We start from the raw sequence: 27,353 nt of genomic DNA, 5'->3' as shown, positions 1-27,353 counted from the left end.
TTTAAATCTAACACGCCGGTTGCATTAAGAACCAGTGTATCTTTCATTTGCCATACAACAAGTATTTTTATGTAAAGTTTATGATGAGTTCTTTGGTCAGATTAGGTGAGTGTCCAAAATAGCTCCGGACATTCTGGGGAAATGTTGCTACATATTCACAATGTATAACCACGGTTTGCAGCTCTAAATAAGCACATTTTCGAACAAAATATAAGTGTATTGTATAACCTGATGTTATAAGACTGTCATCTGATGAAGTTGTTCAAGGTTAGTGATTAATTTTATATCTTTTGCTGGTTTTTGCGATAGCTACCTTTTGCAGTGAATAAATGCATTTGTGTGTTTAGCTATTGTGGTAAGCTAATATAATTCTATATTGTGTTTTCGCTGTAAAACACTTAAAAAATCGGAAATATTGGCTGGATTCACAAGATGTTTATCTTTCATTTGATGTACACCATGTATTTTTCATAAATGTTTTATGATGAGTATATAAAACTATGATTTATACCTCAAATATGCATATTTTTCGAACAAAACATAAATGTATTGTATAACATGTTATAAGACTGTCATCTGATGAAGTTGTTTCTTGGTTAGTGACTAATTATATCTCTATTTGGTCGGTTTTGTGATAGCTACCGATGCGGTAGAAACATGGTGAAAATATGCGGTTGAGTCTTTGGTTATTGTGGTTAGCTAATAGAAATACATATTGTGTTTTCGCTGTAAAACATTTAAAAAATCGGAAATGATGGCTGGATTCACAAGATGTTTATCTTTCATTTACTGTATTGGACTTGTGATTTCATGAAAATTATATTATATGATATCCCTGTCCCGTTAGGCTAGGCTATGCTAGTCAGCTTTTTTGATGAGGAGGATTCCGGATCTGGGAGAGAGAAGTGGTAGAGGGGTATTAACTTTGTTTGGTATACAGTATTTGTAAGGCCTTAACCATGCATTTTTCCAGACAATGTTCATATTGCTGTTCCTCTATCATTCCTTTCCCTCTTCCACGTGTCATCATTCTGCTCCGGAGTGGCTCGCTTTGTGGGCGTGCTGGCAGGATAGGGCAGCGTCTTCAGTTGCGCATCAAGAATTCTGCATACAGTAGCACGTTTGTATGAAGGTGTGGTTATTCACAGGCAAATTGTTATATGCTATGAAGGTACATTTGTGTCTTTTTGTCGAAATCAAAAATAATTGTTCTGACAGCTATTTTTTCCCCGACAGAAAAGGAAGTCAAAGCGGACACCTACGAAGATGGCATCTCAGGTAAGCAGCACTGGGCTGTATTGACGTATCCTCAAAAAATGACATGTGCTGCTTTAGATTGAACTGTCATATCTCAGTTATTGTTTTCTTTACTTTCAGAGAGCGAGCAGATTTACAGCCATTTTCACTGGACTATCTGTTGCTAAGTCATGGGTTAGCCTTGCAATAACCAAGTGGTGAGAAACACAGCCCTCTATATTTAAATGTTTCAGGTACACTTTGAAAGGGGATACTGTATGTGACGCAGACACCTATTGGCATTATCTTCTATTGTTTGTCCTCATGGGTCTGTTTTTCAGCTTAAAGTACTCTGTAGCCACTCACGTCATCCCTCTCCCCCTAAATCTTCTCGGTTATATCAGCTGTTTTGTTGAACCTCTCCCGCATCTGAACTGGCTGACAGAGGGCACAGCCTGATCATAGGTGAGATGTCACTTGGTTGAGTCAACAGGAAGTATTATTAAAGAGATGCTTTACATTGAGATCCAAGGTCAGTTTTGCATTTCACCTCCTGATTTAAGATGACTGACCGTGTTAGACAAAAGAAAACAAGGCTTAATCATGCTCTCTCGTCTGCAGGTATGTTTTGATGTGAGAGGAATCCAGTCCCGACAGCGCAATTGTGATGAACTGAGAGAATATTAGGGTAGCACTGTCATTCATGAATCATATGCTATCTGCCGCTGTTCTTACCTCTCTCCCCACCTCATCTTCTAATGCACACCATATGTGCATTGAAGTACAGATTTGCCTACTTTTTTTTTTTTTTTAACTAGGCAAGTCAGATAAGAATGACGGCCTAAGAACTGCCTTGTTCAGGGGCAGAAGGACAGACCTTGTCGGCTCGGGGATTCGATCTTGCAACCTTCCGGTTACTAGTCCACCTACCCGCCCAAGATTGAACTTGTATTTATAATATTACAATTAAAATGCACTTCTTTCAATAAAGCGTTTCACATTCTCCACTGGTTGAAATACTATCCTGTGTCCGTCCTCAGATTAATGGAGTTAAATGTGCATAGGTTTTTCTCTCTCTGTATATATGAATTACAGACCAATCATGTTTAGTCTATTGTATAGTTACAATGTGTAATCATTGATATCCCAGGAGCAGTAAACACTGTTGAAGTGTATAATTGTAATACATGCAGACACCGCATCATTTAAATAATGGCGTTTGATATGACTGAAAAAGACTGTCTCAGTCATACCTGAACCGCACCTTTATTTGCCAAGGAAGAGTACATGATCGGTGAATATATTCAATGTACAGACTACAGTACATATGTAAATAGGACTTGCATCCTTGGCACATTAAAGTTATATTCTACTCTAGGCTTCATTAATGCCATTCAGACTTGAGGTTCATAGATTGGTATGAATATTAGTTCAGAACTTTACGTTTTAGGGTCCATACCCAGATCGGCTACATAGTTATTTTTAACCCGACACAATAAGCAAGTAAATAGTTAGCTAGCTATGTTACTTCAGCTGCATTGCAAGGCAAGCTTACACAATTGTGCAGTCAATGCGTTTGTCTCTACATTAACACATTCCTCTCAAATTGTACATTTGCTTGACTCGTTAAGACGTCAGCCATCTTCGTTGAGCGCCACACGGCAACGGTGGCTCGCGTCAGATTTCGTCATCACAAAGCCTTGGGACCCAAATGCATTATGAGTGCTGTCGTGGCAATTTCCTGTATTACCAAATGAGGAGAGTTACAAACCACACACCAGTCAGAGTTATACTTAAACTTCATCTTTAATAATACCAAAGCCCTGTGACTTTCAACAATTCACTATCTATTCAACTATTCACTATCTATCTATTGTTGAGAGTTCCAACATATTGGCAACTGAGATCATTTATAGCAAAGATATACCCCTCTCAACTTACATGACGAACCACAGATCTTAGGAAAACTTCACAAAGGGCCTTTTACTTGAGAAAGGAGTATCCCTTAGCCAGATTGCATTTGCTATAAATTATCGCTCAGTTTGGTCTCTAAAACGAGGTTCTAATCTCGTTCCTGGTACTTCATAGTACCAAAACATTACCTCATCCAAGGCATAACTCAATATACTAAGGAGCATCAAAAGTTGTACTATAAATTCTCAGACAACACAAAGATTCCTTGATGCCCTTCCAGACTCCCTCTGCCTACCCAAGGACGTCAGAGGTCAAAAATCAATTAACCACCTAACTGAGACACTCAATTTAACCTTGCGCAATACCCTAGATGTAGTCGCAACCCTAAAAACTACAAACGTTTGTCATAAGAAACTAGCTCCCTGGTATACAGAAAATACACGAGCTCTGAAGCAAGCTTCCACAAAATTGGAACGGAACTGGCGCCACACCAAACTGGAAGTCTTCCGACTAGCTTGGAAAGACAGTACCGTGCAGTATCGAAGAGCCCTCACTGCTGCTTGATCATTCTATTTTTCCAACTTAATTGAGGAAAATAAGAACAAGCCGAAATTTCATTTTGATCCTGTCGCAAAGCTAACTAAAAAGCAGCATTCCCCAAGTGAGGATGGCTTTCACTTCAGCAGTAATAAATTCATGAACTTCTTTGAAGAAAAGATCATGATCATTAGAAAGCAAATTACGGACTCCTCTTTAAATCTGCGTATTCCTCCAAAGCTCAGCTGTCCTGACTCTGCACAACTCTGCCAGGACTTAGGATCAAGAGAGACACTTAAGTGTTTTAGTACTATATCTCTTGACACAATGATGAAAATAATCATGGCCTCTAAACCTTCAAGCTGCCTACTGGACCTTATTCCAACTAAACTACTGAAAGAGCTGCTTCCTGTGCTCAGCCTTCCTATGTTGAACATAATAAACGGCTCTCTATCCACCGGATGCGTACCAAACTCACTAAAAGTGGCAGTAATAAAGCCTCTCTTGAAAAAGCCAAACTTTGACCCAGAAAATATAAAAAACTATCGGCCTATATCGAATCTTCCATTCCTCTCAATTTTAGAAAGCTGTTGACAAGACAAACAATGTATACAAAATGCTTTAGTCTGGTTTTAGACCCCATCAAAGCACTGAGACTGCACTTGTGAAGGTGGTAAATTACCTTTAAATGGTGCAGACCGAGGCTCTGCATCTGTCCTCGTGCTCCTAGACCTTAGTGTTGCCTTTGATACCATCGATCACCACGTTCTTTTGGAGAGATTGGAAACCCAAATTGGTCTACACATACAAGTTCTGGCCTGGTTTAGATCTTATCTGTCGGAAAGATGTCAGTTTGTCTCTGTGAATGGTTTGTCCTCTGACAAATCACCTGTACATTTCGGTGTTCCTCAATGTTCCGTTTTGGGACCACTATTGTTTTCACTATATATTTTACCTCTTGGGGATGTCATTCGAAAGCATAATGTTAACTTTCACTGCTATGAGGATGACACACAGCTGTACATTTCAATGAAACATGGTGAAGCCCCAAAATTGCCCTCACTAGAAGCCTATGTTTCAGACATAAGGAAGTGGATGGCTGCAAACTTTCTACTTTTAAACTCAGACAAAACAGAGATGCTTGTTCTAGGTCCCAAGAAACAAAGAGATCTTCTGTTGAATCTGACAATTAATCTTGATGGTTGTAAAGTCGTCTCAAATAAAACTGTGAAGGACCTAGGCGTTACTCTGGACCCTGATCTCTCTTTTGACGAACATATCAAGACTGTTTCAAGGACAGCTTATTTCCATCTACGTAACATTGCAAAAATCAGAAACATTCTGTCCAAAAATGATGCAGAAAAAGTAATCCATGCTTTTGTTACTTCTAGGTTAGACTACTGCAATGCTCTACTTTCCGGCTACCTGTATAAAGCACAAAATAAACTTCAGTTAGTGCTAAATACGGCTGCTAGAATCCTGACTTGAACCCAAAATTGTTATCATATTACTCCAGTGCTAGGCTCCCTACACTGGCTTCCTGTTAAGGCAAGGGCTAATTTCAAGGTTTTACTGCTAACCTATAAAACATTACATGGGCTTGCTCCTACCCCTCTTTCCGATTTGGTCCTGCCGTACATACCTACACTTACGCTACGGTCACAAGACGCAGGCCTCCTTATTGTCCCTAGAATTTCTAAGCAAACAGCTGGAGGCAGGGCTTTCTCCTATAGAGCTCAAATTTTTATGGAATGGTCTGCCTACCCATATGAGAGACGCAGACTTGGTCTCAACTTTTAAGTCTTTACTGAGGACTCATCTCTTCAGTGGGTCAAATGATTGAGTGTAGTCTGGCCCAGGAGTGTGAAGGTGAACGGAAAGGCTCTGGAGCAACGAACCGCCCTTACCGTCTCTGCCTGGCCGGTTCCCCTCTCTCCACTGGGATTCTCTGCCTCTAACCCTATTACAGGGGCTGAGTCACTGGCTTACTGGTGCTCTTTCATGCCGTCCCTAGGAGGGGTAAGTCACTGACGTGATCTTCCTGTCTGGGTTGGCGCCCCCCCCCCCTTGGGTTGTGCCGTGGCGGAGATATTTGTGGGCTATACTCGGCCTTGTCTCAGGATGGTAAGTTGGTGGTTGAAGATATCCCTCTAGTGGTGTGGGGGCTGCGCTTTGGCAAAGTGGGTGGGGTTATATCCTTCCTGTTTGGCCCTGTCCGGGGGTATCATCGGATGGGGCCACAGTGTCTCCTGACCCCTCCTGTCTCAGCCTCCAGTATTTATGCTGCAGTAGTTTATGTGTCGGGGGGCTAGGGTCAGTTTGTTATATCTGGAGTACTTCTCCTGTCTTAGCCGGTGTCCTGTGTGAATTTAAGTATGCTCTCTCTAATTCTCTTTCTCTCTCTGAGGACCTGAGCCCTAGTACCATGCCTCAGTATTACCTTGCTGTCCCCAGTCCACCTGGCCGTGCTGCTGCTCCAGTTTCAACTATTCTGCCTGCAGCTATGGAACCCTGACCTGTTCAACGGATGTGCTACCCGTCCCAGACCTGCCGTTTTCAACTCAGACTGCAGGAGCGGTAGAGATACTCTTAATGATCGGCTATGAAAAGCCAACTGACATTTACTCTTGAGGTGATGACTTGCTGCACCCTCGATAACTGTGATTATTATTATTTGACCATGCTGATCATTTATGAACATCTTGGCCATGTTCTTTTATAATCTCCACCCAGCACAGCCAGAAGAGGACTGGCCACCCCTCAGCCTGGTTCCTCTCTAGGTTTTGGCCTTTCTAGGGAGTTTTTCCTAGCCACCGTGCTTCTACACCTGCATTGCTTGCCTACTGGGGTTTTAGGCTGGGTTTCTATACAGCACTAAGATATCAGCTAATGTAAGAAGAGCTATATAAATACATTTGATGCCACCAAGTAAACCTCCTCTTCTCCCCACTCCTGGACAAGCTCACTGAGGGTAGTGACTTGCGCACAGACATTGTTGAGACAAGAGATAATTGGTTTCCCCTTAATCACGCCATCCCTTCACATATGAAGACAATGTTCCATTCTGACATCTCCCCTCTCTGGGCCCCAAGTGACTGAGCCCTAGCTGAGAAGGGAAACGTGCAACTGTCAACAGTATAGTCCAAAGGGACACATTCTAATGACAACTCACATAAGCATATTATGTAAATGAAACATCCTATTTATCCATGTTACCCAACTAATTCATCCTCCAGTGCGCCAACTCCCCCTTGTGGTCTGGAGCAATCTCGCGGTGCAAGCTCGCAATTTTGAGGAACTGCTGCATCTCTTCAGTCCCCGCTGTTCCGTAAGGGGTTTCTTTAAATCTGATCCTGATGCGGAATAGATTGCAACGTATTCATGACTCTGTACCTTCCGTAGTCCGGACTTGGTGATTGTTAAGAGACCTCTGGTGGCATGTCTTGTGGGGTATGTATGGGTGTCCGAGCTGTGCGCTAGTAGTTTTATAAACAGACCGCTCGGTACATTCAGCTTGTCAACACTTCTTACAAAAAAACAAGTAGTGAGAAAGTCAAGCTCTCCACATTTTAGATATACATGCATATCATTAAAGAAAGGTCCATATTTGGATGGAAACCAAGCTAGTGAGAGGTATCAAGTAAAGTTGTAATTTAAGTTGAAAATTCCCAACACTGCTGTGCTCCCTGGGGCCTGCAGCCAACCACAGCCCTGCTGGCCTCACAAACCACCATCTGCTATAACATTGAGTCAGTTCTTCCTACTGGACATTGGAAAGCTTTTGTTTTGACACCCATTGTTCGTCCTAGACGGGAAATTGGTGTGGATGGTTCAGAGTTCCATGCTTACAAAAGGGTTGATTGATACACGTCAGATGACAAGCCTACTACATCCACGAAAGTACATGCGCCTTGGTGTTATACGCAAATCAGATACTAGCTCCAACGGTTAGGATTGTTGCCACGCAAGTAAAGCAAACGTAATTGTTATATAGAACACTTTGACATGTTAGAACAAGACATTACACCCTAAGAATGTATCCAGAAGAAACATAGAAATGAGGCTCCTCAAAGAGGTCTTTGACATGTCGTTGACCTGTTGAGAGAGAGAGAACCTATTAGTTCAGTCATGGTCTGACAGGGTCTGAAAAGCATAAAACAAGACCTACCTCTTTTCAAGTTGTCCTGATTCACACATTGTCCACTACAGGGGCCGCCAGAGGGACTACTGGCGTCACAGATGACCACATCACAATGGACAAAGACCTAGGAATCAAAGATTTGATGGTGTCAGATAAATTTAAATAAAGGGATGATTGCCACTCACAAAATTAACCTAAAGATTGTTGGGTGAAATTTGTTACCTGGCCACTCGGCTCAACCGCATCCTCGACAAAGGAAAACATATAGACCTCAAAGCGTTTGACGTGAGGGGGGAAGTGGACCCTGGCGTCAGCTACCACCGGGTGGAAGACTACACGGTACGGATCCTCCGGGTTCTCACAACTGCCAGTGTAGAGAGAGGGACTAAGTTAGGAACAATAACACTAAGCCCCAACCGCCTTGTGTACGAAGTCTTACGGTGGTGTCATGACTGTCCTGTGAGGATCAGAACAATTCAACCCATTGTAAATTGACAGGAGAAGTGGGTTCCTTCTCCCCCTCCAGTATGAACTAAAGGAATGTCTTTGTTAACAGGCTTTTCCCACAAACTCTTACCCCTCCTAAATTCACCTCGGTCTTGAAAAACACCCAACATATTTCATATACAATGTAAAGGCTCGAGACTTCCTACCTGTAGTGTGAGCACTTTTCTAGTTCCAGTATTTCCTTTTTAAAAATCAACGTTACATTCTTTTTCTATCTCTGACCAGTCTTATGTTAGAAATATTGTTCCAGTATTCACTTTTGAACATATTAGTGAAACTCCTAGAAAATGTGCATAGTAAGTAGCCATGCCACAAGTGACATCAGAGAGCGGGTCAGACTGACAGAACTGTCCCCGGCGGCCAGAGTGCATAAAAGGATTGGTAACTGAAATTAACATTAGACCAGAAAACCGTGAGTTGCTAGCTACACATTTGAAATGGTTGGAACTTTCCAAAACGCACCTTCCTAAGGACGGCGAGCTGCAGCTCATGTCCAAAGTGGTCCGAAACCTGAATACCAACATGAGGGAGAATAAACACCCCTCAGGAAGACAGTCACTGGTACAGCCGATTAGCTGTTTGAGCCAAGTACCTAGAAAAGCTAACTTCAGTGGGACCATTCTGCTACTATATCCAAACCATCCTACTCTCATCACCCACTGAGGAATCAGCGACAGGGTTGATTAGCCCATCTTCCAGAATGAGTGAAAGGAAAATCCATCCTGAAGTTCCGTTCAAGACTAGTCATTGGAGCCACGGACAACTATTGACATTGTGACCTCAGGGAGCCAATCAGAGAGAAGACCCAACCACGGCGGCATCCCACATAAATACATTCATGCAAAAATGTAACAACGATAAGTGTCCCTTATGGAACCATGGGTGGGGGAGACATCGTAACAAGCCGTCATATTGTGTCAGTCCGCTAGGGACCTGTGTGTTTAGCTAGTAAATAAATTAAACCAATTTGTGTAGTACTGAATCATAAGGCTGGGGTTCTTGCAGCTGCGAGGAGGATACGATGTAATGGTTAATAAGTTGACTTTAGCAATGTAATAGATTTCTACCGTCTCGAGTTTAAGTCGGGAGACGGTATCTTTACATTTACATTTAAGTCATTTAGCAGACGCTCTTATCCAGAGCGACTTACAAATTGGTGCATTCACCTTATGACATCCAGTGGAACAGCCACTTTACAATAGTGCATCTAAATCTTTTAAGGGGGGGGGGGGGGGGGTCAGAAGGATTGCTTTATCCTATCCTAGGTATTCCTTGAAGAGGTGGGGTTTCAGGTGTCTCCGGAAGGTGGTGATTGACTCCGCTGCCCTGGCGTCGTGAGGGAGTTTGTTCCACCATTGGGGTGCCAGAGCAGCGAACAGTTTTGACTGGGCTGAGCGGGAACTGTACTTCCTCAGTGGTAGGGAGGCGAGCAGGCCAGAGGTGGATGAACGCAGTGCCCTTGTTTGGGTGTAGGGCCTGATCAGAGCCTGAAGGTACTGAGATGCCGTTCCCCTCACAGCTCCGTAGGCAAGCACCATGGTCTTGTAGCGGATGCGAGCTTCAACTGGAAGCCAGTGGAGAGAGCGGAGGAGCGGGGTGACGTGAGAGAACTTGGGACGGTTGAACACCAGACGGGCTGCGGCGTTCTGGATGAGTTGTAGGGGTTTAATGGCACAGGCAGGGAGCCCAGCCAACAGCGAGTTGCAGTAATCCAGACGGGAGATGACAAGTGCCTGGATTAGGACCTGCGCCGCTTCCTGTGTGAGGCAGAGTCGTACTCTGCGGATGTTGTAGAGCATGAACCTACAGGAACGGGCCACCGCCTTGATGTTAGTTGAGAACGACAGGGTGTTGTCCAGGATCACGCCAAGGTTCTTAGCACTCTGGGAGGAGGACACAATGGAGTTGTCAACCGTGATGGCGAGATCATGGAACGGGCAGTCCTTCCCCGGGAGGAAGAGCAGCTCCGTCTTGCCGAGGTTCAGCTTGAGGTGGTGATCCGTCATCCACACTGATATGTCTGCCAGACATGCAGAGATGCGATTCGCCACCTGGTCATCAGAAGGGGGAAAGGAGAAGATTAATTGTGTGTCGTCTGCATAGCAATGATAGGAGAGACCATGTGAGGTTATGACAGAGCCAAGTGACTTGGTGTATAGCGAGAATAGGAGAGGGCCTAGAACAGAGCCCTGGGGGACACCAGTGGTGAGCGCGCGTGGTGAGGAGACAGATTCTCGCCACGCCACCTGGTAGGAGCGACCTGTCAGGTAGGACGCAATCCAAGCGTGGGCCGCGCCGGAGATGCCCAACTCGGAGAGGGTGGAGAGGAGGATCTGATGGTTCACAGTATCGAAGGCAGCCGATAGGTCTAGAAGGATGAGAGCAGAGGAGAGAGAGTTAGCTTTAGCAGTGCGGAGCGCCTCCGTGATACAGAGAAGAGCAGTCTCAGTTGAGTGACTAGTCTTGAAACCTGACTGATTTGGATCAAGAAGGTCATTCTGAGAGAGATAGCAGGAGAGCTGGCCAAGGACGGCACGTTCAAGAGTTGGAGAGAAAAGAAAGGGATACTGGTCTGTAGTTGTTGACATCGGAGGGATCGAGTGTAGGTTTTCAGAAGGGGTGCAACTCTCGCTCTCTTGAAGACGGAAGGGACGTAGCCAGCGGTCAAGGATGAGTTGATGAGCGAGGTGAGGTAAGGGAGAAGGTCTCCGGAAATGGTCTGGAGAAGAGATGAGGGGATAGGGTCAAGCGGGCAGGTTGTTGGGCGGCCGGCCGTCACAAGACGCGAGATTTCATCTGGAGAGAGAGGGGAGAAAGAGGTCAAAGCACAGGGTAGGGCAGTGTGAGCAGAACCAGCGGTGTCGTTTGACTTAGCAAACGAGGATCGGATGTCGTCGACCTTCTTTTCGAAATGGTTGACGAAGTCGTTTGCAGAGAGGGAGGAGGGGGGGGGAGGAGGGGGAGGAGGATTCAGGAGGGAGGAGAAGGTGGCAAAGAGCTTCCTAGGGTTAGAGGCAGAGGCTTGGAATTTAGAGTGGTAGAAAGTGGCTTTAGCAGCAGAGACAGAAGAGGAAAATGTAGAGAGGAGGGAGTGAAAGGATGCCAGGTCCGCAGGGAGGCGAGTTTTCCTCCACTTCCGCTCGGCTGCCCGGAGCCCTGTTCTGTGAGCTCGCAATGAGTCGTCGAGCCACGGAGCGGGAGGGGAGGACCGAGCCGGCCTGGAGGATAGGGGACATAGAGAGTCAAAGGATGCAGAAAGAGAGGAGAGGAGGGTTGAGGAGGCAGAATCAGGAGATAGGTTGGAGAAGGTTTGAGCAGAGGGAAGAGATGATAGGATGGAAGAGGAGAGAGTAGCGGGGGAGAGAGAGCGAAGGTTGGGACGGCGCGATACCATCCGAGTAGGGGCAGTGTGGGAAGTGTTGGATGAGAGCGAGAGGGAAAAGGATACAAGGTAGTGGTCGGAGACTTGGAGGGGAGTTGCAATGAGGTTAGTGGAAGAACAGCATCTAGTAAAGATGAGGTCAAGCGTATTGCCTGCCTTGTGAGTAGGGGGGGGGGGAGGTGAGAGGGTGAGGTCAAAAGAGGAGAGGAGTGGAAAGGAGGCAGAGAGGAATGAGTCAAAGGTGGACGTGGGGAGGTTAAAGTCACCCAGAACTGAGAGAGGTGAGCCGTCCTCAGGAAAGGAGCTTATCAAGGCATCAAGCTCATTGATGAACTCTCCGAGGGAACCTGGAGGGCGATAAATGATAAGGATGTTAAGCTTGAAAGGGCTGGTAACTGTGACAGCATGAAATTCAAAGGAGGCGATAGACAGATGGGTAAGGGGAGAAAGAGAGAATGACCACTTGGGAGAGATGAGGATCCCGGTGCCACCACCCCGCTGACCAGAAGCTCTCGGGGTGTGCGAGAACACGTGGGCAGACGAAGAGAGAGCAGTAGGAGTAGCAGTGTTATGTGGTGAGCCATGTTTCCGTCAGTGCCAAGAAGTCGAGGGACTGGAGGGAAGCATAGGCTGAGATGAGCTCTGCCTTGTTGGCCGCAGATCGGCAGTTCCAGAGGCTACCGGAGACCTGGAACTCCACGTGGGTTGTGCGGGCTGGGACCACCAGGTTAAGGTGGCCGCGGCCACGCGGTGTGAAGCGTTTGTATGGTCTGTGCAGAGAGGAGAGAACAGGGATAGACAGACACATAGTTGACAGGCTACAGAAGAGGCTACGCTAATGCAAAGGAGATTAGAATGACAAGTGGACTACACGTCTCGAATGTTCAGAAAGTTAAGCTTACATTGCAAAAAAATAAATAAAAAAAAAAGATCTTATTGACTAAAATGATATAGTACTGCTGGCTGGTGAAGTAGGCTGGCTAGAAGTGGCTGCGTTGTTGAAAGTGTAGCTGGCTAGGTAACCTCGACAATTTCTCTAAATTTCTCTAAACTACACAATTATCTTGGATACAAGGACAGTAAAGACAACTATGTAGCTAGCTAACACTACGCTAATCAAGTTGTTCCGTTGTAATGTAAGTTTCTACAGTGCTGCTATTCGGTAGAAGTTGGCTAGCTAGCAGTGTTAGCTAGCAGTGTTGACTAGGTAGGAGAACGGCAGCGCGGCGGACGAAAATAGCTGGCTAGCTAACCGATAATTACTCAAAACTACACAATTATCTTAGATACAAAGATAGCAAAGACAACTATGTAGCTAGCTAACACTACACTAATCAAGTCGTTCCGTTTAAAACCGTTTCCTCGGCACCCCAAATCCTAACACGATTCATTTAGAGTCGGGTAACAATTAAACAGTCCTCAGATAATTCAAGGTCACGACAGTAGTTTGTTGGTTTTAATTTCTGATCTTTCGGCCCATCAGACCTGAAAATCTGATTAAGTACATTTTTTATTTATTTAAAAACAGAAATTGGGCTGCCTATTTGAAAAAAAATTCATTTAATTTGTCAAGGGAGGGTCATACTAGCAATGCCATAGCATTTCTCATCAACAATATTACTTTGTCTACTGCAAAAACTTTTATAGCTAGGTAAATGACGGATGTCCAACATGTATATTCAATTACATTGACATGAATGCATTCTCATGTGGTGAGACGTCCCTCTAAATGGTTCTTCAAATTCTAAATGATCCAGAATGGTCAGACTACAGGCGACCTGAATATTGATCAATTGACCGTGGTTTAACCAAAGTTGCCGAATAGACAGTCGGTATCATATTTTCAAAATAAGTACTTCATTTTAATTAAGAATTTCAAGCAATGCGCCAGAGCAATTCATGCATTCTGATTCTTGCCTAGATTGTAATGGACACGTGTGTAAAACACTTTTGAAGGTGGTACCGAATATGAGCAAACGCCATACAATGCAGTCAGGTTATCACGTAAGAGTCTGTCAGACTCAACTGACGTATGGTGTTTAAGACACCTGGGATCTCGGAGTACCCGAGATGCTACGTGTGATGCTACGCGCCAGAATCTCCCATAAGTGTTCATTTGGGTGGAGATCTGGTGACAGACCGCATACTGCTCACATCGTTTTTAAGCTCAAACCATTGTGACCAGTCATGACCTATGGATGGGGGCATAGCCACGGTAGCCAAAGTAAATGGCCTGCCAAGCATGATAGGTTGCTAATTACTCAGGAACCACACCTGTGGAATAACACTTGTTTAGGCCCAAAAACAACAAGTTACCCATTAATGATGAGATTCCACCGGGGTCGGGAGTCACGGTCCTCATTGGGGGTGGCCCAGCAGTGGTCAAGCACCAGCGCTATCTTTGGGTCAGAGGACCTGGTCAGCTCCACCTCAAAGTGCAGAGGCTGTCTCAGGTACCTCACCACTGGATAGTCCTCCTCCTGGTGGAACGTGTTATACGAGGCGTCTGGAACACAGAATGAGACAACCGGTGGGCACTAAACAGCAAGGTACCATCTCAACTTGTCCATTAAGAAAAACACGTTTATCATATCCTGTTGTGCCCCGATGAACCCCCCCCCCCGCACCAGAGGTTTCTGACAAATTTCCAAATCAGCTCCTCACCGTTACTCCATAGCCACACCTGTAGATCTCAGAACGCAAGAGTAATATATCATAAGGCTTACATTTTTGGGAATGGTTTTGTAAAGGACACCTTCCAAGATTCTATATTCCAGATCATCAGGAGTGATTAGAATTTAGAGGCCAAGTTGAAATTCTGAATTTGTGCACGCTTACCCTGAGCGAGTCTCATTCTGACCATTTGTCGACCCGTCCCAGTCTCGGCAAAAGGCTCGTTGTCACGCGGCCTGGTGAGGAAGGCCAATGTGCGAGTGATGTTGACCACATAGTAGCAGGAAACCTTTAACCTAAAAAGAGGTATGTAGGGGAAACTTCAAGCAGTGGAGTGGACACTGGTAGTAGAGGCACATTTTCCCTGTATACAAAGTTGAGCAATTGGTGAAGAAAAAAACCTATAAAATCTAACAGCTACAATTGTGATGCGTAATGCACTTACTGATATTCCTCCTCTGAAGACGTCGTGCCATTCAGCTTCACCTCAAGTTCATCTGGCAAGGAGATTTCGTTCTCATACAGCATGACATTGTTGATAAACTATGTAGTAGAGGGGAATTGACTTATTACAGCCTGCAGAAGCAAACAGTCCGTAAATACACAGTACCCATCACCTCAGGGTAATAGTCATTTTACCTTCCTGGTGGTGCCACAGGAGTTGACAGTGAAGTGGAAGTAGGCGAAGCGATCGTCGCTGTAGGTGGGACCACAGGCGGGGTCGCTCAGGGTCAGCTGACCGGGGTTCAGACTGGGAGCAGACTCCACCTTGACCGCCAGCGCAGTCATCGTTCCGTTAGAGAAACACTCTTGGGGGTGGGGGAGCAAAAGACAGGTTCTGTATTTGTTACACTTCATTGAGCACAGTAGAACCAATGGAATAGCACCAAAAGTGCAAACCATGCCCATCTGGCACTACTATTAGACTCACAGTATTTGCAAGGAACCCAGGTTTGGTAACCATGTCAAACGACTATTTATCGGAAGTAATTGTTTGAGAACCAACCAGTCAGCGTTTTGAGGAAGCTGCAAGCCAGGGAAAAGTATTTGATGGTCATGTTGTTGTAAGGATTCAACAGAGCCACATCCAGTCTGCTCCTGACAGAGGACGGGTGAACCGACTGGGAACCAATGGGAGAGTTCATTAGTCCAATATTGTATGCATGTATACAGGGTAAGGAAAGCGAGGCTAGCTGCTGCAATTTAGGTTAACATGTTTTGGGAGAGCATCGTACCTCAAACACTGCGTCCGGCGAAGAGAAGGGCAACGTGATGGTGAAGTCTGCGTCGCCCTCTGTCAAATACTGTTGCGCAAGCTCATGGTTAAGCAGCCGCTTGCCAACCAAGACCACGAAAAAGGGATCTTGGTTCCTGTAGTCCACAGTGATGTGAAAGTTCTCCTGATCACAGTTGCCAGTGACTGAGGGTGGCACTACAAGGACAAACAGGGTTGTGTTCATTAAGCACAAAAAAACAGGAAGGTACTACTTGAACTTGTCCAAGGATAAAAACCTTGTTTTCAGAATAAACACGATCCTGGCAAACCACGAACAGGACACTGGGTCCAAATACTCTAAAGCTTAACATTTTCTTTGTAGAGACCGCATAGGAAAAACCTACAGTATGGCTAGTTGGGCTTTCACTGCAATCATTAACGAGAGGAAGCCATTCAACAGTAGTTTGGCGTAGTCCAGAGACATACCAATGTCCAGCAGTACAGCGTCCACAACGGCAGAGTGAGAGAAAGGAGCGTACTCTGGAAAGACGACCAGGCCGTAGATCAGCTGAAGAGTGAAGGTTGTGACACCTTGTTCCGCCCTTCTCTGTAGTGAAGTTAAAAGCATTGGTCAATTGATAGCATTATTGTTGTAACAGAACTCTATTCAATATCAAGTGACAAGTACATATGGGGACTATTAAAACAAACTATATACTTAAAGTAATGTTGCACTCATTCCTCTAAATTCAGCACTATTGTCAAGTGACTGCATACAACTACCAAAATAATGGAAACACTTGAGTAAATGAGGGATACAAAGTACACTTGAGCCATTATTTATATTTTGTTGGTGGCCCACTTATTAGGGCATGTACAAATCACTGCGTGTGGCTTTGAATTTAACAGAAACACACCTCCTTAAAGACCACCGGGTCTGAGAAGGGCACCTCCATCCTGAAGCTCTTCAAGGTGTTGTCCAGGGATCTCTGCTCCTGAACATTGAAGCCTCTGGCGTTGCACTCTGCAACAGTTAGCACCATGGTGGGAAAGGTGATGTTCAGCAGCTCCACATCAAGGTTGAAGGTCCCCAACTCAAGCACAAACACTGCCTGCTCAGGAACTGTGTCTAAGGGCGTGTCTGTTCATTGGCAAACAAAAAAAACATTTTGAAATGCGGTACAATGGAAGTCGAAAATGGACATTTGTTATTGCCTCCCCGTTTCAGTACATTTTCTTCTGTTTTGTGCCTAATGAACCACCCAGGCATCCCAAATTACCATAGGCACTATTTAACTAAACCAGACTCACAGTTGCGAACTTGTGGAGGCCTGGCCATCGGAGGTGTTGTGATAGGGAAGAGGACTTTGTAGCGTGTGTCCTCGTGTGCGACCTCCTCGATCCACAGCAACTCAAGCATGGGCTCAATGGTGTAAGTGACAAAGTACTGGTCATCCTGAATATGGCTCTGTAAAGGGAGACGAGTGATGCAGTCAGGCTGTAATACACAAGTGGAGTGCAAAAACAGCTAAATGTTCCTTACAAGCCAGAATGTTACTCTACCGGTTATCTGTGTGGTTTGTCCTTCAGCCGCTCGTAATTTAAGACAATATCTGTTTACCCGACTTTAGAGAGCTGGTAGGCATATGGTTGTCAACTTACATTTCCAAAGCGACCGCCACACAAAGTAAACACAATATGTAAACAGTAGCCGAGTGTAACCGAACGTTGCTTGCATTCAGTTGAGTGGCAAAGCTACCGGCTCCCTAAAAAGTCAGGTAAACAATACTTTAGTGTGGATATTTGGTCTCAAATTTCAAGCGGCTGAAGGACAAACTGCAAAGTATGTTTAAGTGTCATTTCTCTACAAACGGTAGAGTATGTTTAAGTGTAATTTTTTGCAATCCAATGTGTCAGGCTGTATACACACCCAACAATCCATTGTATATTAGCCTGATTAAGCAGACAATTGCTCAATAACAAACATTTTACACAAGACAACATTTCCAGGAGTTATCCCATGAGATATGGCAAAGGGTTACTGCAAAGCACTGGCAACTGCTGCAGTAAAAAGGGCTCTACAAATAAGATTTGATTTTGAAATTAAACAGGAACATTTTACTCATCCAACGCTGACCTTGAAATAGCCGCCAACCGCCCCCACCGGAATTTCAACAATAATATGAGCCTCTGTGACTAAAACCGAGTAGTTTCTGGCAGCCATTTCCTCAGTGTCCAGCCTCTTAGCGTCAATTCCCATGTACACCTCCAACATGGTGAAGGCATCAGAGGAGAAAAGTGGGTCTATGTGCTTGGGCATGTACCAGGTGATCACTTCTGGAGTAAAGGCCACTGCCCCTGCAGTGAAACAAGAAACCAAGTACACATCATAACAGAACATTTTGCAACTGAAAACAAATCAAAGTCTTGTCTGGAGCCAATTAAGAACCGGGTTCATAGGATCTTAATTTGCCAAGTTAGTCCATTATTTCACACTCAACCTGGTGTTGGACAAACAGCCGTGGCATCTACTCGAGTAACCAGCCACTTCTGCTCAAAGAAGGTTGAGGTTGAGAGCACCCGCATCGGAACCCCAGCTACCTGTTCAGGGGGCAACCACACCAGGGCCGTGTTCAGTAGGGCACACCGTATTAACAATATGTTGCAGAGTTCAGGTAGGGCCACCGTTTCCAAATGTTTGCTCTACTGAACATGACCCAGTTCATGGAGGAAGTGGAGAAAGTCAGCTTACATTCTGGAGGTATGTCTCCTCTGCATTATGAGGGCTTCTTAACACCAGCCGTGTGGGAGTGTTGGCTATTGCATAGCCCTTTCTTTGGACCTCATCCACACTCATGACCTTCTTGCTAGGACTAAAGACGACTGCTGTCATTTTGTATCCTGCAGCAACAGCCTGTCTCAGGAAATGGAAACAGGAATTAAACAAATTGTCAACAAATGCACATAATTTAGCGCCATCCTGTAGTGAAATTACAGAAACTGAAATATGGCTACCTCAGCTCCTCTCCGGAAGTTGCCGCTCCTTGCTTTCGGGCCTCCAGTGGGCTGTTCAGGGACGGTTTGGATGTCTGGAAGAGTCCTTCTGACAGACACCTAGAGAAGAAAGGCCATTATTCCCTATGCATTTTCTCCCTCCCATACAATACGAAATCAAGGGCCAGTTCTCAATCTGTCCACTCGCCTCCTTAAATGAAGGAGTATTGAATTGAGAGAGTCAAGAACCTCTACGTTGTGTCACAGAAGCAGAAGAAATGAAACACTGGACAGTTGTAGCTCTAGACAGATCATTTATACAGGCAGTACAACAAGCTCGACTGTAAACATGTCCTTTGGGGCATGCTCTGCTCACTTGCCTCCATGTAGTTGCGGTCGCACAGAATCTCTCGGGAGGTCCAGGGGGTGTAGCTACAGGTTTTGCCCACTCTATACACAGGGTCTTCATTCATGTGGTTTCCTGGCAGCCTGAACTGCATGACCAAGCTGAACATCTTATCATCCTAAAATGAAGGGGGAAGGAAAAAAATAATTAAAGCCTTTCATTATATAGCAGAAAACAAATAATTCAGTTGACCTTCATGCAAGTTATAGACTGTGGCAAAATTGCCTATATGAATGCAGCTGCCACTGTATTGAAGCCACACTACAGGAGAAGAGCTCAGTAGTACACATCACTGCAGTCTGTATCAGAAAGTTGGCTGGCCCTCTGAAAGCCCTCCATAAACTTCTGCTGTACCTTACGTTATCGTTAACTTAGAGGTGAGAGATAGACCCAGGGGTGGTAAAACTGCTTAAATGTTTCTGACACCGTACTTCTAATAACCTCCATGCTCTAAAATTGTATGAATTAGCAACTCAGGCTTATTGAGGACCTTTTAAACTGAAGAATGCATTTGTTTTCAATGATTACATTTTTCATCTAGTGATGCACATATTGACTGGTATCTTTGTGTATACAGGGCTCATCTGTAAGAGAGTCTGGTCTCAGCATGACTCCATGTCAAAGGTTAAATAAAATGACGTTGCTACATTATGGGTTGCAAATGCAGTGACACTGAAAGGCAAACAATACAGTGCTTAGGGTTACCATGTTTTGGGAAAAGCAGTTTTGAAGAGAAGCAAAAAACATGGCATTCCCCATGGGGTCAAATTTAAAGCTGAATCCACACTGAGTAGCAAGGCCAGGTGTCAGGTTTATGATTTGTGTGTCATCTGGAAGGGATGGAGATGGTGTGAACACAATAGTTGACAAACAATATCAATCCATGAATTATGAAAGGAGAATAATAAGAGACAAACTCACTGAAGACAGCATCAACCTCTTTAAAAAGAGGAGCGACACTCAAACGAATAACATTACCAAGGCATTCAGCGTTGAGGTCATCTGGAATGGGAAAGGTTAGTTAAAAAAACAGAAAGTATATATTGTAAAACACTTAGTGCTTGAACTTGTAGGGTGCAAAATGCATACTTATAGAAGGTTTCTGTTGTGCTTGTATGCCCACAGCTGCCAACAGGCAAAACAACCTGTAAGGCATTTGACAAATTATTATGATTGATTAAAAGGAGGAAGAACACAACTCAAATGTTTGCGTCGCATAAGACTCTTCTAGGCCTGCTACTACTTACCCTGAGCTAAGGAAAGGAACCATTGTAGAACAGAATTGTTTTGATAAAATACACAGCTACAGAATCTAATATTTGACCCAAGGTGTGCAGCCTACAGCCCAGGGGTATTCAACTTTTACCCTATGACAAAGGCTTCCCACACTCAGTCACCTGAACCCCAAAGGGCTGCACATTTTCTTTTTATTCCCCTAGCCCTACAAAGCTGATTCAAATAATCAACTAATCATCAAGCTTTGTTAATGTGAATCAGCTGTGTAGTGTTAGGACAAAAACCAAAATGCACACCAAGTTTGGGAAACGCTCCCCTGCCCTACGAGCCTGCTGGTTTTCTGTTCTAACTGATAATGACTTGCACCCACCTGGTGTCCCAGGTCTAGATCAGTCCCCGATGACAGGAGAACAATGAAGAAATGCAGTGGAACTGGCTTTGAGACCCAGAGGTGAGTTTGAGGGCTATAGCTGTTCCTGCTCCTCACATTTCACTGTTTGCCACTGGCGTAATTGAATGAGGGGTTATGCTGGATGTAACCGGTGTGAAATGGCTAGCTAGTTTGGGGGGTAGTGCACTGATAGCGTTTCAATCGGTGACGTCACTCGCTCTGAGACCTTGAAGTAGTTGTTCCCCTTACTCTGCAAGGGCCGCGGCTTTTGTGGAGCGATGGGTAACTGTTGTATATGTGTGCAAAGGGTCACTGGTTCGGGACAGAAGTAAAACTGTTACACGGGCACCATTTAATTTGTCATCGATCGCTAGACCAGATGTTTTTATTTTTCCCCCTACCTTTTCATTATGCAGACATAAGCAGAGTTGACACCATCGAGGTGCCGATGTTTACTTTCGACACTAGTTATTTTTCTCCAGTTTCGTCCGACGAACAGACTGTCATGGTAAAATAAAACGGAATAGATTTTTTTATGAAGTCCTAAGCATCACTCCAGTCAAAACAATCTCTGCGAACGTTCGATTCCAATATATGTAGTTCTGTCTATCGAATACATACAAAAATGTCGTAAAAAAATAGATATGTATAAAATATACTTGTCTGTACAGGTATATGTAGGAAATCCAAAATGCACAAAAATACGTTTTTGTAATGTCTAAAATAAAATATATGTGTATAATATACACTTGTCTGTAAAGAAATGCAGAAGCAATAAGCATTGTAAATGATGATAGAACACATCAAATTAATGTGAACATGAGGACACAAAGGAGAGATGATCTTTTAATTAAATCTTTTAATACTTTTTTATGCTGAAGATTTTTAAAGCTGAAAAAATCTATGTATGGCAAATCCACTCTGGGCAAATGGCCTCTTGAACAAAAAAAAAAAATAGTTAACATCCTTGCTATTTCAGCCACTTGCTATGTTAAAGAAAAATCTCAGTTAATGATGAATGGATACAATTTGGAAGGATTTTCCAGAGTCATACCTCAGTAGGGTAGAGTGTCAGGTGGCACAACCATTGGTGCCATGAGGTCAAAGTGTGAAGGAGGGAGCAAGCCAGAGCGCTGTCTAGGAAGCAGTCCAGGCCCATGGCTTGGAGGCTTTGAGTTGGTCCCATCATTGTAATGCATTGTAGGGTATCTGCTGCCCCATAGACCTGCTGGTAGTGGGAAAGGTGTTAGTGTGACAGGTTAAAAGAAATACTCATAGCCTGTTATGCATTAAAGTATTACTAAGTTCATAGTATGTGAGGATCTTAAAAACATTTTTTTGTGGGTAAAAGTGTTAATCTGTGATCTACTAAATGTTCTTAATCTATGAGCCTGAGATCGATTGCTCTGGTCTCCACTCAAGTTCACGGAGAAACCGAGGTCTTTTCTCGTTGCACTAAAAGTTCTCAATGAGTAAACATTACCTTATCACTCTAGTGATTCAGTGCCTTTCAAGTTGAGTTCCTGTGCAGGCACAATATGAGGGTGCTAACGGTGCACATGTTCAACCCATGGGTTGACGGAGAGAGAACTGCGAGAGTCTGAGGAGAGCGGGAGTGAGACGCCATCATCATCTCACGAGGAGAGCGGAGAGACGGACAGGAGTTGGAACAACCAAGTGGAGGAGGAGAAGGGAGAGCCCACCGCGCCCTCGGCTCCGGAGAGCTGGACAACGGTGAGAGAGAGGAGGAAGTGCTCGGTGAAAAGGAAGCAGATGAGCCCTGTTTCCCCACTCATCCGCATGGAGGCGACTGAGAAGTCCGCTCTGGGCGGGAATCGCTTCAGCTGCTTTGAAAGCGGGAAGTCTGAGGAGAAAAGCGAGGGAAACCCGCGCAGCGCAGAGGAGACTCTGCTTTCCATGTCAGGCAGCTCCATCGACAGCAGCGGTCTGGCACGAAGCGGTGTTCCAGCACCCACACAGATGGAGGGGGAGCATGAGGAGGAGGAAAGGGTTTTCCCGACCCCGATCTTTGTGGACAGTCCTCCTGCTGGGGACCACCGTTTCCCGGATAGGCCTCCTAAGGAGGAACTGTATTTAAAGTGAGTCTGGAAAAATGTCATATTTTAGATAGTTGTCCGTTTCCCTCCTTATCCCATGTCGTCTATTTTTAACTTAGCTAGAATAAATGTTAGAGGGCTTAGGAACCCAGTTAAAAGGGCGACAGTTTTTTCCCATTTGTCCCCCATTTGCTTCTCTGTGTGTTTTTTACAAGAAGTACATTTTAAAAGATCAAAATGACGTGGAGAGGTTTACGCTGGAATGGGTTCAGGGAGAGTCGAGGTGGAGTGTCGGCGGGGTGCATTCTACAGGGGTTGGTGTGCTATGTGGGAATAGGGATTTAAAAATAGTAGGAAGTTTTTCGGCAGTACACGGGAGGGTTTTAATAGTAGATATCGATTGGAGGGGTAAATGTTTTAGATTTATTTACGAATATGCACCATCGACACCCAAGGAAAGGAGGGAAATGCTTAACGACCTAGACGCTGTTTTTATGACAAACAGATAGGTGTTAATAGGGGGAGATTTTAATGTATCATATGACCGAGGTAATCTAGGAGGGCATCTTGTAAAAAGTCTAATAGGTAAATATAATTTGGTTGATACTTATAGAGTGGCGCATGCGGATGATCCAGGTTTCACTTGGGAAAACAGCAGGGGCGCGAGGAGCGGTATAGATTATCTGTTTGTTCCGCGTGGACTCGGTGTGTCCTCTGCGCGCGTCACTCCGGTATTCTATTCAGACCACAGTTGCCTGTCTGTGACAATAGATTTAAAAACAATTGAATTTGGAAAACGGTATTGGAAAATGAATAACGGCATTTTACATGACAAAACTTTGAAGACAAGATTTAGGTCTTTTTTCCAGGGCTGTGTAACTGAAACCGTTTTATTCCACTGTCATAGATTGGTTGGAGAGCGCAAAATTAAGAATCAAGATTTTTTTCAGAATTTTTGCAAAGACAAAGTACGTAATACCCACAAAGAATTTTATAAATCGCAGAATGAACTAAAAGATCTACACATCCAAGGTAATTTTAATGGTGGTGGATTAGATAAAGACAAATTGTGTATCCTGCAGAAAAAGCAGCATGCCTTTTTTGAAAAGAAAGCTCGAGACTTCATTTTTAAAAGTCACTAAGATAAATGGGGAAATTATGAGAAGTGCTCTGCATATTTTTTCAAACAAATTAAATCACGGGGAAAGAGGACTATTTCTGCTTTATTGGACCAAAATGGGGAGATTGTTGAGGATGGAGATGGCATGCTTGGTGTCGCTACACATCACTTTTCTCAGCTATTTCAAAAACAAACAATTGATTATGAGAAGGGGACTAATTTTAAAAAAATGCGTGGATGTGCAGATACCTTTTGATATTAGAGACCAATTAAAAGGGGAATTGAAATTAGATTAAATTTATATGGCACTGAAGAGCATGAAAGATAACAAAGTACCAGGAGTGGATGGGCTCTCTAAAGAGTTTTACATAGTTTTTGGGGATTTAATTGGATGTCATCTGTTGGAAGTGTTTAGAGGTATATTTGGTTTGGGGCATATGGGAGGTTCGATGTGCGAGGGGGTAATCTCTCTACTAAGGGGTAGCCAAATTTGAACAAAAAAATGTGGAAAGGGTGCAATTATTAGCAATAGTGACTCTGGTGTCCCTTATCAAGACCAAACTTTGGGAGGCCAGATGTGGTGCGGTCAATGACACCCTCAAGTGGTCACCGACCGGATTAGTTCAATTTATAAAACAGGACATTTGGAAAAGAATACAATTCGAAATACATAAGTGGGGCATTGTATCAGTAAAATGGAAAGGGATTTACCCTTCACTGTAAATGTATTTAGAACCAATTGAAATGTAGGCTAAGCCTTTGTACATATTTGATATACACTGAGGTTTATTCAGAGTTCACTTTGGTATATGTTTGTATTTATAGAATTATTTGTATTGTTTTTTGGAGATTGTTAGAGGCATGTTAAACTTGAATGTAATAATACTGGTCAGGTTCTGCAGAACAGCACTTTTTTGAGGAGTTTTGCTATTTTTATATTGTTACACTACTTTTTGATACTGTTTTTATGAATCCATTTTGTACAACGTAATGCACTGATTTTGTAATTGTATTTGAATGTGAAATGAAAAAAATTATTTCCCCCCCCTAAAAATAAATAAAATAAAAATCACTCTCGTGATTCTTTCTCCCCTTTTTCAGGGGCGTAACATTAGCAGGAGACCACCAGGGACATCTATGATCGGCTGACAGTCTTGGTTAAACCACATGTATTCTAAAGCAATATTCACCTGCTTTCATAGAGTAAGGATTCACTCCTTCGGGGACACTGCCAGTGTTCCCCTGATATCCATATGTCCCCATCGGTGGAGGTGGTGGTACACACTTGTTCTGTAATTAACATCAACACATTTTCCAAATTGTTAGTAATATTATCACAGTTAAAATACAATAGTTGTTCACTGTTTTTAATTTCATTGAATTTAAGTGTGTACCTCAGCCTTGGGCTCAGTTTTGTTAACCCATCTGTGCAGAGTTGGATCCCAGACAATCTGAGGAAGAAGATATTAGCAATGTGAAGCAAGCCACAATAGTTTTTTTTTAATCCACTCAATTGTCTCTACATAGAATATAGTGTTAATAACCAGTTCCTTACAGATCTGTCTTTGTCCTCAGGTAGATGAACCTCCTTCTTATTAACTCTTCCACTCCCAAAGACCCAGCTGAGCCAGCCTCCACTGTTATTGTGAACAGCAGGGGTCTCAGGCTCAGCCACCGCCGGCTGCCAGTCTGGCACTGAGGGTTGGCCTTGGAGTGTTCCGGCTTGGTGATGGACATCATAGCAGGATGCTCAACATATCTAAGTCGGACATCTGTAATAAGTGGGAGAAGTCAGGCCACTCTGCTTATGTCACCATACAGAACAATTACTAGCTGACAGGTAGAAACGTCTCGCTCTGATACTCTGTTACAACCCAATCTTAACCTACACGCAGTCACAGGGATAACTGGGAGGTTACTCCAGGGCTCTGCGATCACATTGTTTTGGTTGCAAAATCAACAATTCCCTGCATATTATGCGAGGGCTTACAAATTTGACCAATCACCAAACAATTTCTGCATAAAATAGTCACATCATCACAATATTATTGCATAGAACTGACCCATTACCACAGTACAAAAAGAGGGCTCGCAATTTCAACCAATCACCGCACATTTACTGCATAATATGGTTCAATCAAGCCACACGTCAACACAGTTTTTTCTCTTGTCAGTGCATTTTTGCAACAAATTGGACAAAACAAATGCATATTGCTATGCAAAATGTCATAATTGTTGCTGCAAAATCTAGCATATTTATCCGCAAATATCCAAAAAATTCATGCGAAATCCTGGAGAGATTCACTGGAGTATGAAAATGTATACACTCGTAAGTCGCTCTGGATAAGAGCGCTAAATGACTAATGTCAAAGTAAAATGGAGCTAAACCTGTTATGTAGAAAATGCATGAAAGTATTACAGATATACACTCACATGAGCCATACATTTTACCTATCACAGCTAATTCTCACGCTATCACAATGGTAATTTCTGTACTAATTAGGTAAGTTTAAGTGACCTCTTCTCTTGGAATAGAAATCCACAGGTGGAGTACATGCTCCACCATCCCATTTCCACAGTGGTGCCACCATGGGGATGATTGTGTCCATTCTTCACAGGGGCACTGGTTGTGAGGAAGATCTCCTCCCTCTCTGCAGGGACACTAGCCTTTGGGACGATCCACTCCCTGTGCGCAAGGACGATGACCTTCAGGAGGATCAACTCCCTCTGTGCAGGGATGAGGCCTGATGCTCTGAGGATCTTCTCCTTTCGCACAGTGACAGTAGTTTTTGGAAGAAACCCCTCCCTCTGTGCAAGGACACTGTCTATGAGAAGGATGTCCTCCCTCTCTTCAGGGATGAGGCCTGATGCTCGGAGGATCTCCTCCCTCTGCGCAGTGATGCTAGCTGCTGGGAGAACCCCCTCCCTCTGTGCAGGGACACTGGCTGTTTGGAGGATCCCCTCCCTCTGTACAGGGATAAGGCCTGATGTTCGGAGGATCTCCTCCCTCTGTGCAGTGACGCTAGCTGCTGAGAGGATCCCCTCCCTCTGTACAAGGACACTGGCTGTTTGGAGGATCCCCTCCCTCTGTGCAGGGATGAGGCCTGATGCTCTGAGGATCTTCCTCTGCGCAGTGATAGAAGATGCTGGAAGAATCCCCTCCGTCTGTGACGGGATGAGGCCTGATGCTCGGAGGATCCCCTCCCTCTGTGCAGGGATGAGGCCTGATGCTCGGGGGATCTCCGTCTTCTTTGCAATGATTAGAGCTGCTGGGAGAACCCCCTCCCTCTGTGCAGGGACACTGGCTGTTTGGAGGATCCCCTCCCTCTGTACAGGGACACTGGCTGTTTGGAGGATCAACTCCCTCTGTACAGGGACACTGGCTGTTTGGAGAATTCCCTCCCTCTGTACAGGGATGAGGCCTGATGTTCGGAGGAACTCCTCCCTCTGTGCAGTGATGCAAGCTGCTGAGAGAATCCCTTCCCTCTGTGCAGGGACACTGGCTGTTTGGAGGATCCCCTCCCTCTGTGCAGGGACACTGGC

The 27,353-nt window shown here is 44.4% G+C and overlaps 1 protein-coding gene and 1 long non-coding RNA gene across 6 annotated transcripts; one reads left to right on the top strand and one right to left on the bottom strand.

Moving 5' to 3' along the window:
• The first annotated feature begins 530 nt into the window (after positions 1-530).
• LOC129847569 (uncharacterized) lies at positions 531-2,317 on the top strand. The gene is made up of 4 exons (XR_008758434.1): positions 531-1,132; positions 1,237-1,278; positions 1,378-1,701; positions 1,858-2,317. It is a non-coding gene; the product is annotated as an uncharacterized LOC129847569 (long non-coding RNA).
• Positions 2,318-7,675: 5,358 nt separating this feature from the next.
• On the bottom strand, positions 7,676-25,515 carry LOC129847566 (uncharacterized). 5 transcript variants are annotated; one of them, XM_055915304.1, is made up of 25 exons: positions 25,366-25,515; positions 25,205-25,261; positions 25,001-25,100; positions 21,688-21,861; positions 20,254-21,133; positions 20,096-20,151; positions 19,928-20,008; positions 19,712-19,836; positions 18,981-19,124; positions 18,622-18,720; positions 18,359-18,520; positions 18,108-18,207; positions 17,744-17,964; positions 16,918-17,074; positions 16,524-16,747; positions 16,093-16,213; positions 15,626-15,822; positions 15,397-15,511; positions 15,030-15,199; positions 14,836-14,933; positions 14,556-14,686; positions 14,034-14,223; positions 8,051-8,192; positions 7,856-7,952; positions 7,676-7,782 (listed from the first exon to the last, which is right to left on the bottom strand). In XM_055915304.1, the coding sequence occupies exons 5-25, from the start codon at positions 20,274-20,276 to the stop codon at positions 7,709-7,711; spliced, it is 2,727 nt and encodes a 908-aa protein (XP_055771279.1). In that variant the 5' UTR covers positions 20,277-21,133; positions 21,688-21,861; positions 25,001-25,100; positions 25,205-25,261; positions 25,366-25,515; the 3' UTR covers positions 7,676-7,708. The 5 variants fall into 5 exon arrangements, with proteins under 5 accessions (XP_055771279.1, XP_055771280.1, XP_055771281.1 ...); XM_055915305.1 differs by lacking the exons at positions 25,001-25,100; positions 25,205-25,261; positions 25,366-25,515 and having other exon boundaries at positions 21,035-21,133; positions 21,688-21,863; XM_055915306.1 differs by lacking the exons at positions 19,712-19,836; positions 20,254-21,133; positions 21,688-21,861; ... (1 more) ...; positions 25,205-25,261; positions 25,366-25,515.
• Positions 25,516-27,353: the final 1,838 nt, after the last annotated feature.

Source organism: Salvelinus fontinalis, unplaced genomic scaffold (genome assembly GCF_029448725.1).
Source record: "Salvelinus fontinalis isolate EN_2023a unplaced genomic scaffold, ASM2944872v1 scaffold_0872, whole genome shotgun sequence".
In the NCBI taxonomy this organism is placed as follows: Eukaryota; Metazoa; Chordata; class Actinopteri; order Salmoniformes; family Salmonidae; genus Salvelinus; species Salvelinus fontinalis.
Note: the sequence above shows the minus strand (reverse complement) of the source record. Positions and strands in the feature narration are given on the sequence as shown.

Bases quoted from the DNA above. Each gene is read 5' to 3' on its own strand.
- LOC129847566 (XM_055915304.1), bottom strand. From the start codon at position 20,276: ATGGTTCCTTTCCTTAGCTCAGG. The intron at 20,009-20,095 runs GTATGCATTTTG...TTCCCATTCCAG, and splicing joins ACAACAGAAACCTTCTATAA to ATGACCTCAACGCTGAATGC. The intron at 7,783-7,855 runs GTAGGTCTTGTT...CTCTCTCAACAG, and splicing joins TCAGGACAACTTGAAAAGAG to GTCAACGACATGTCAAAGAC.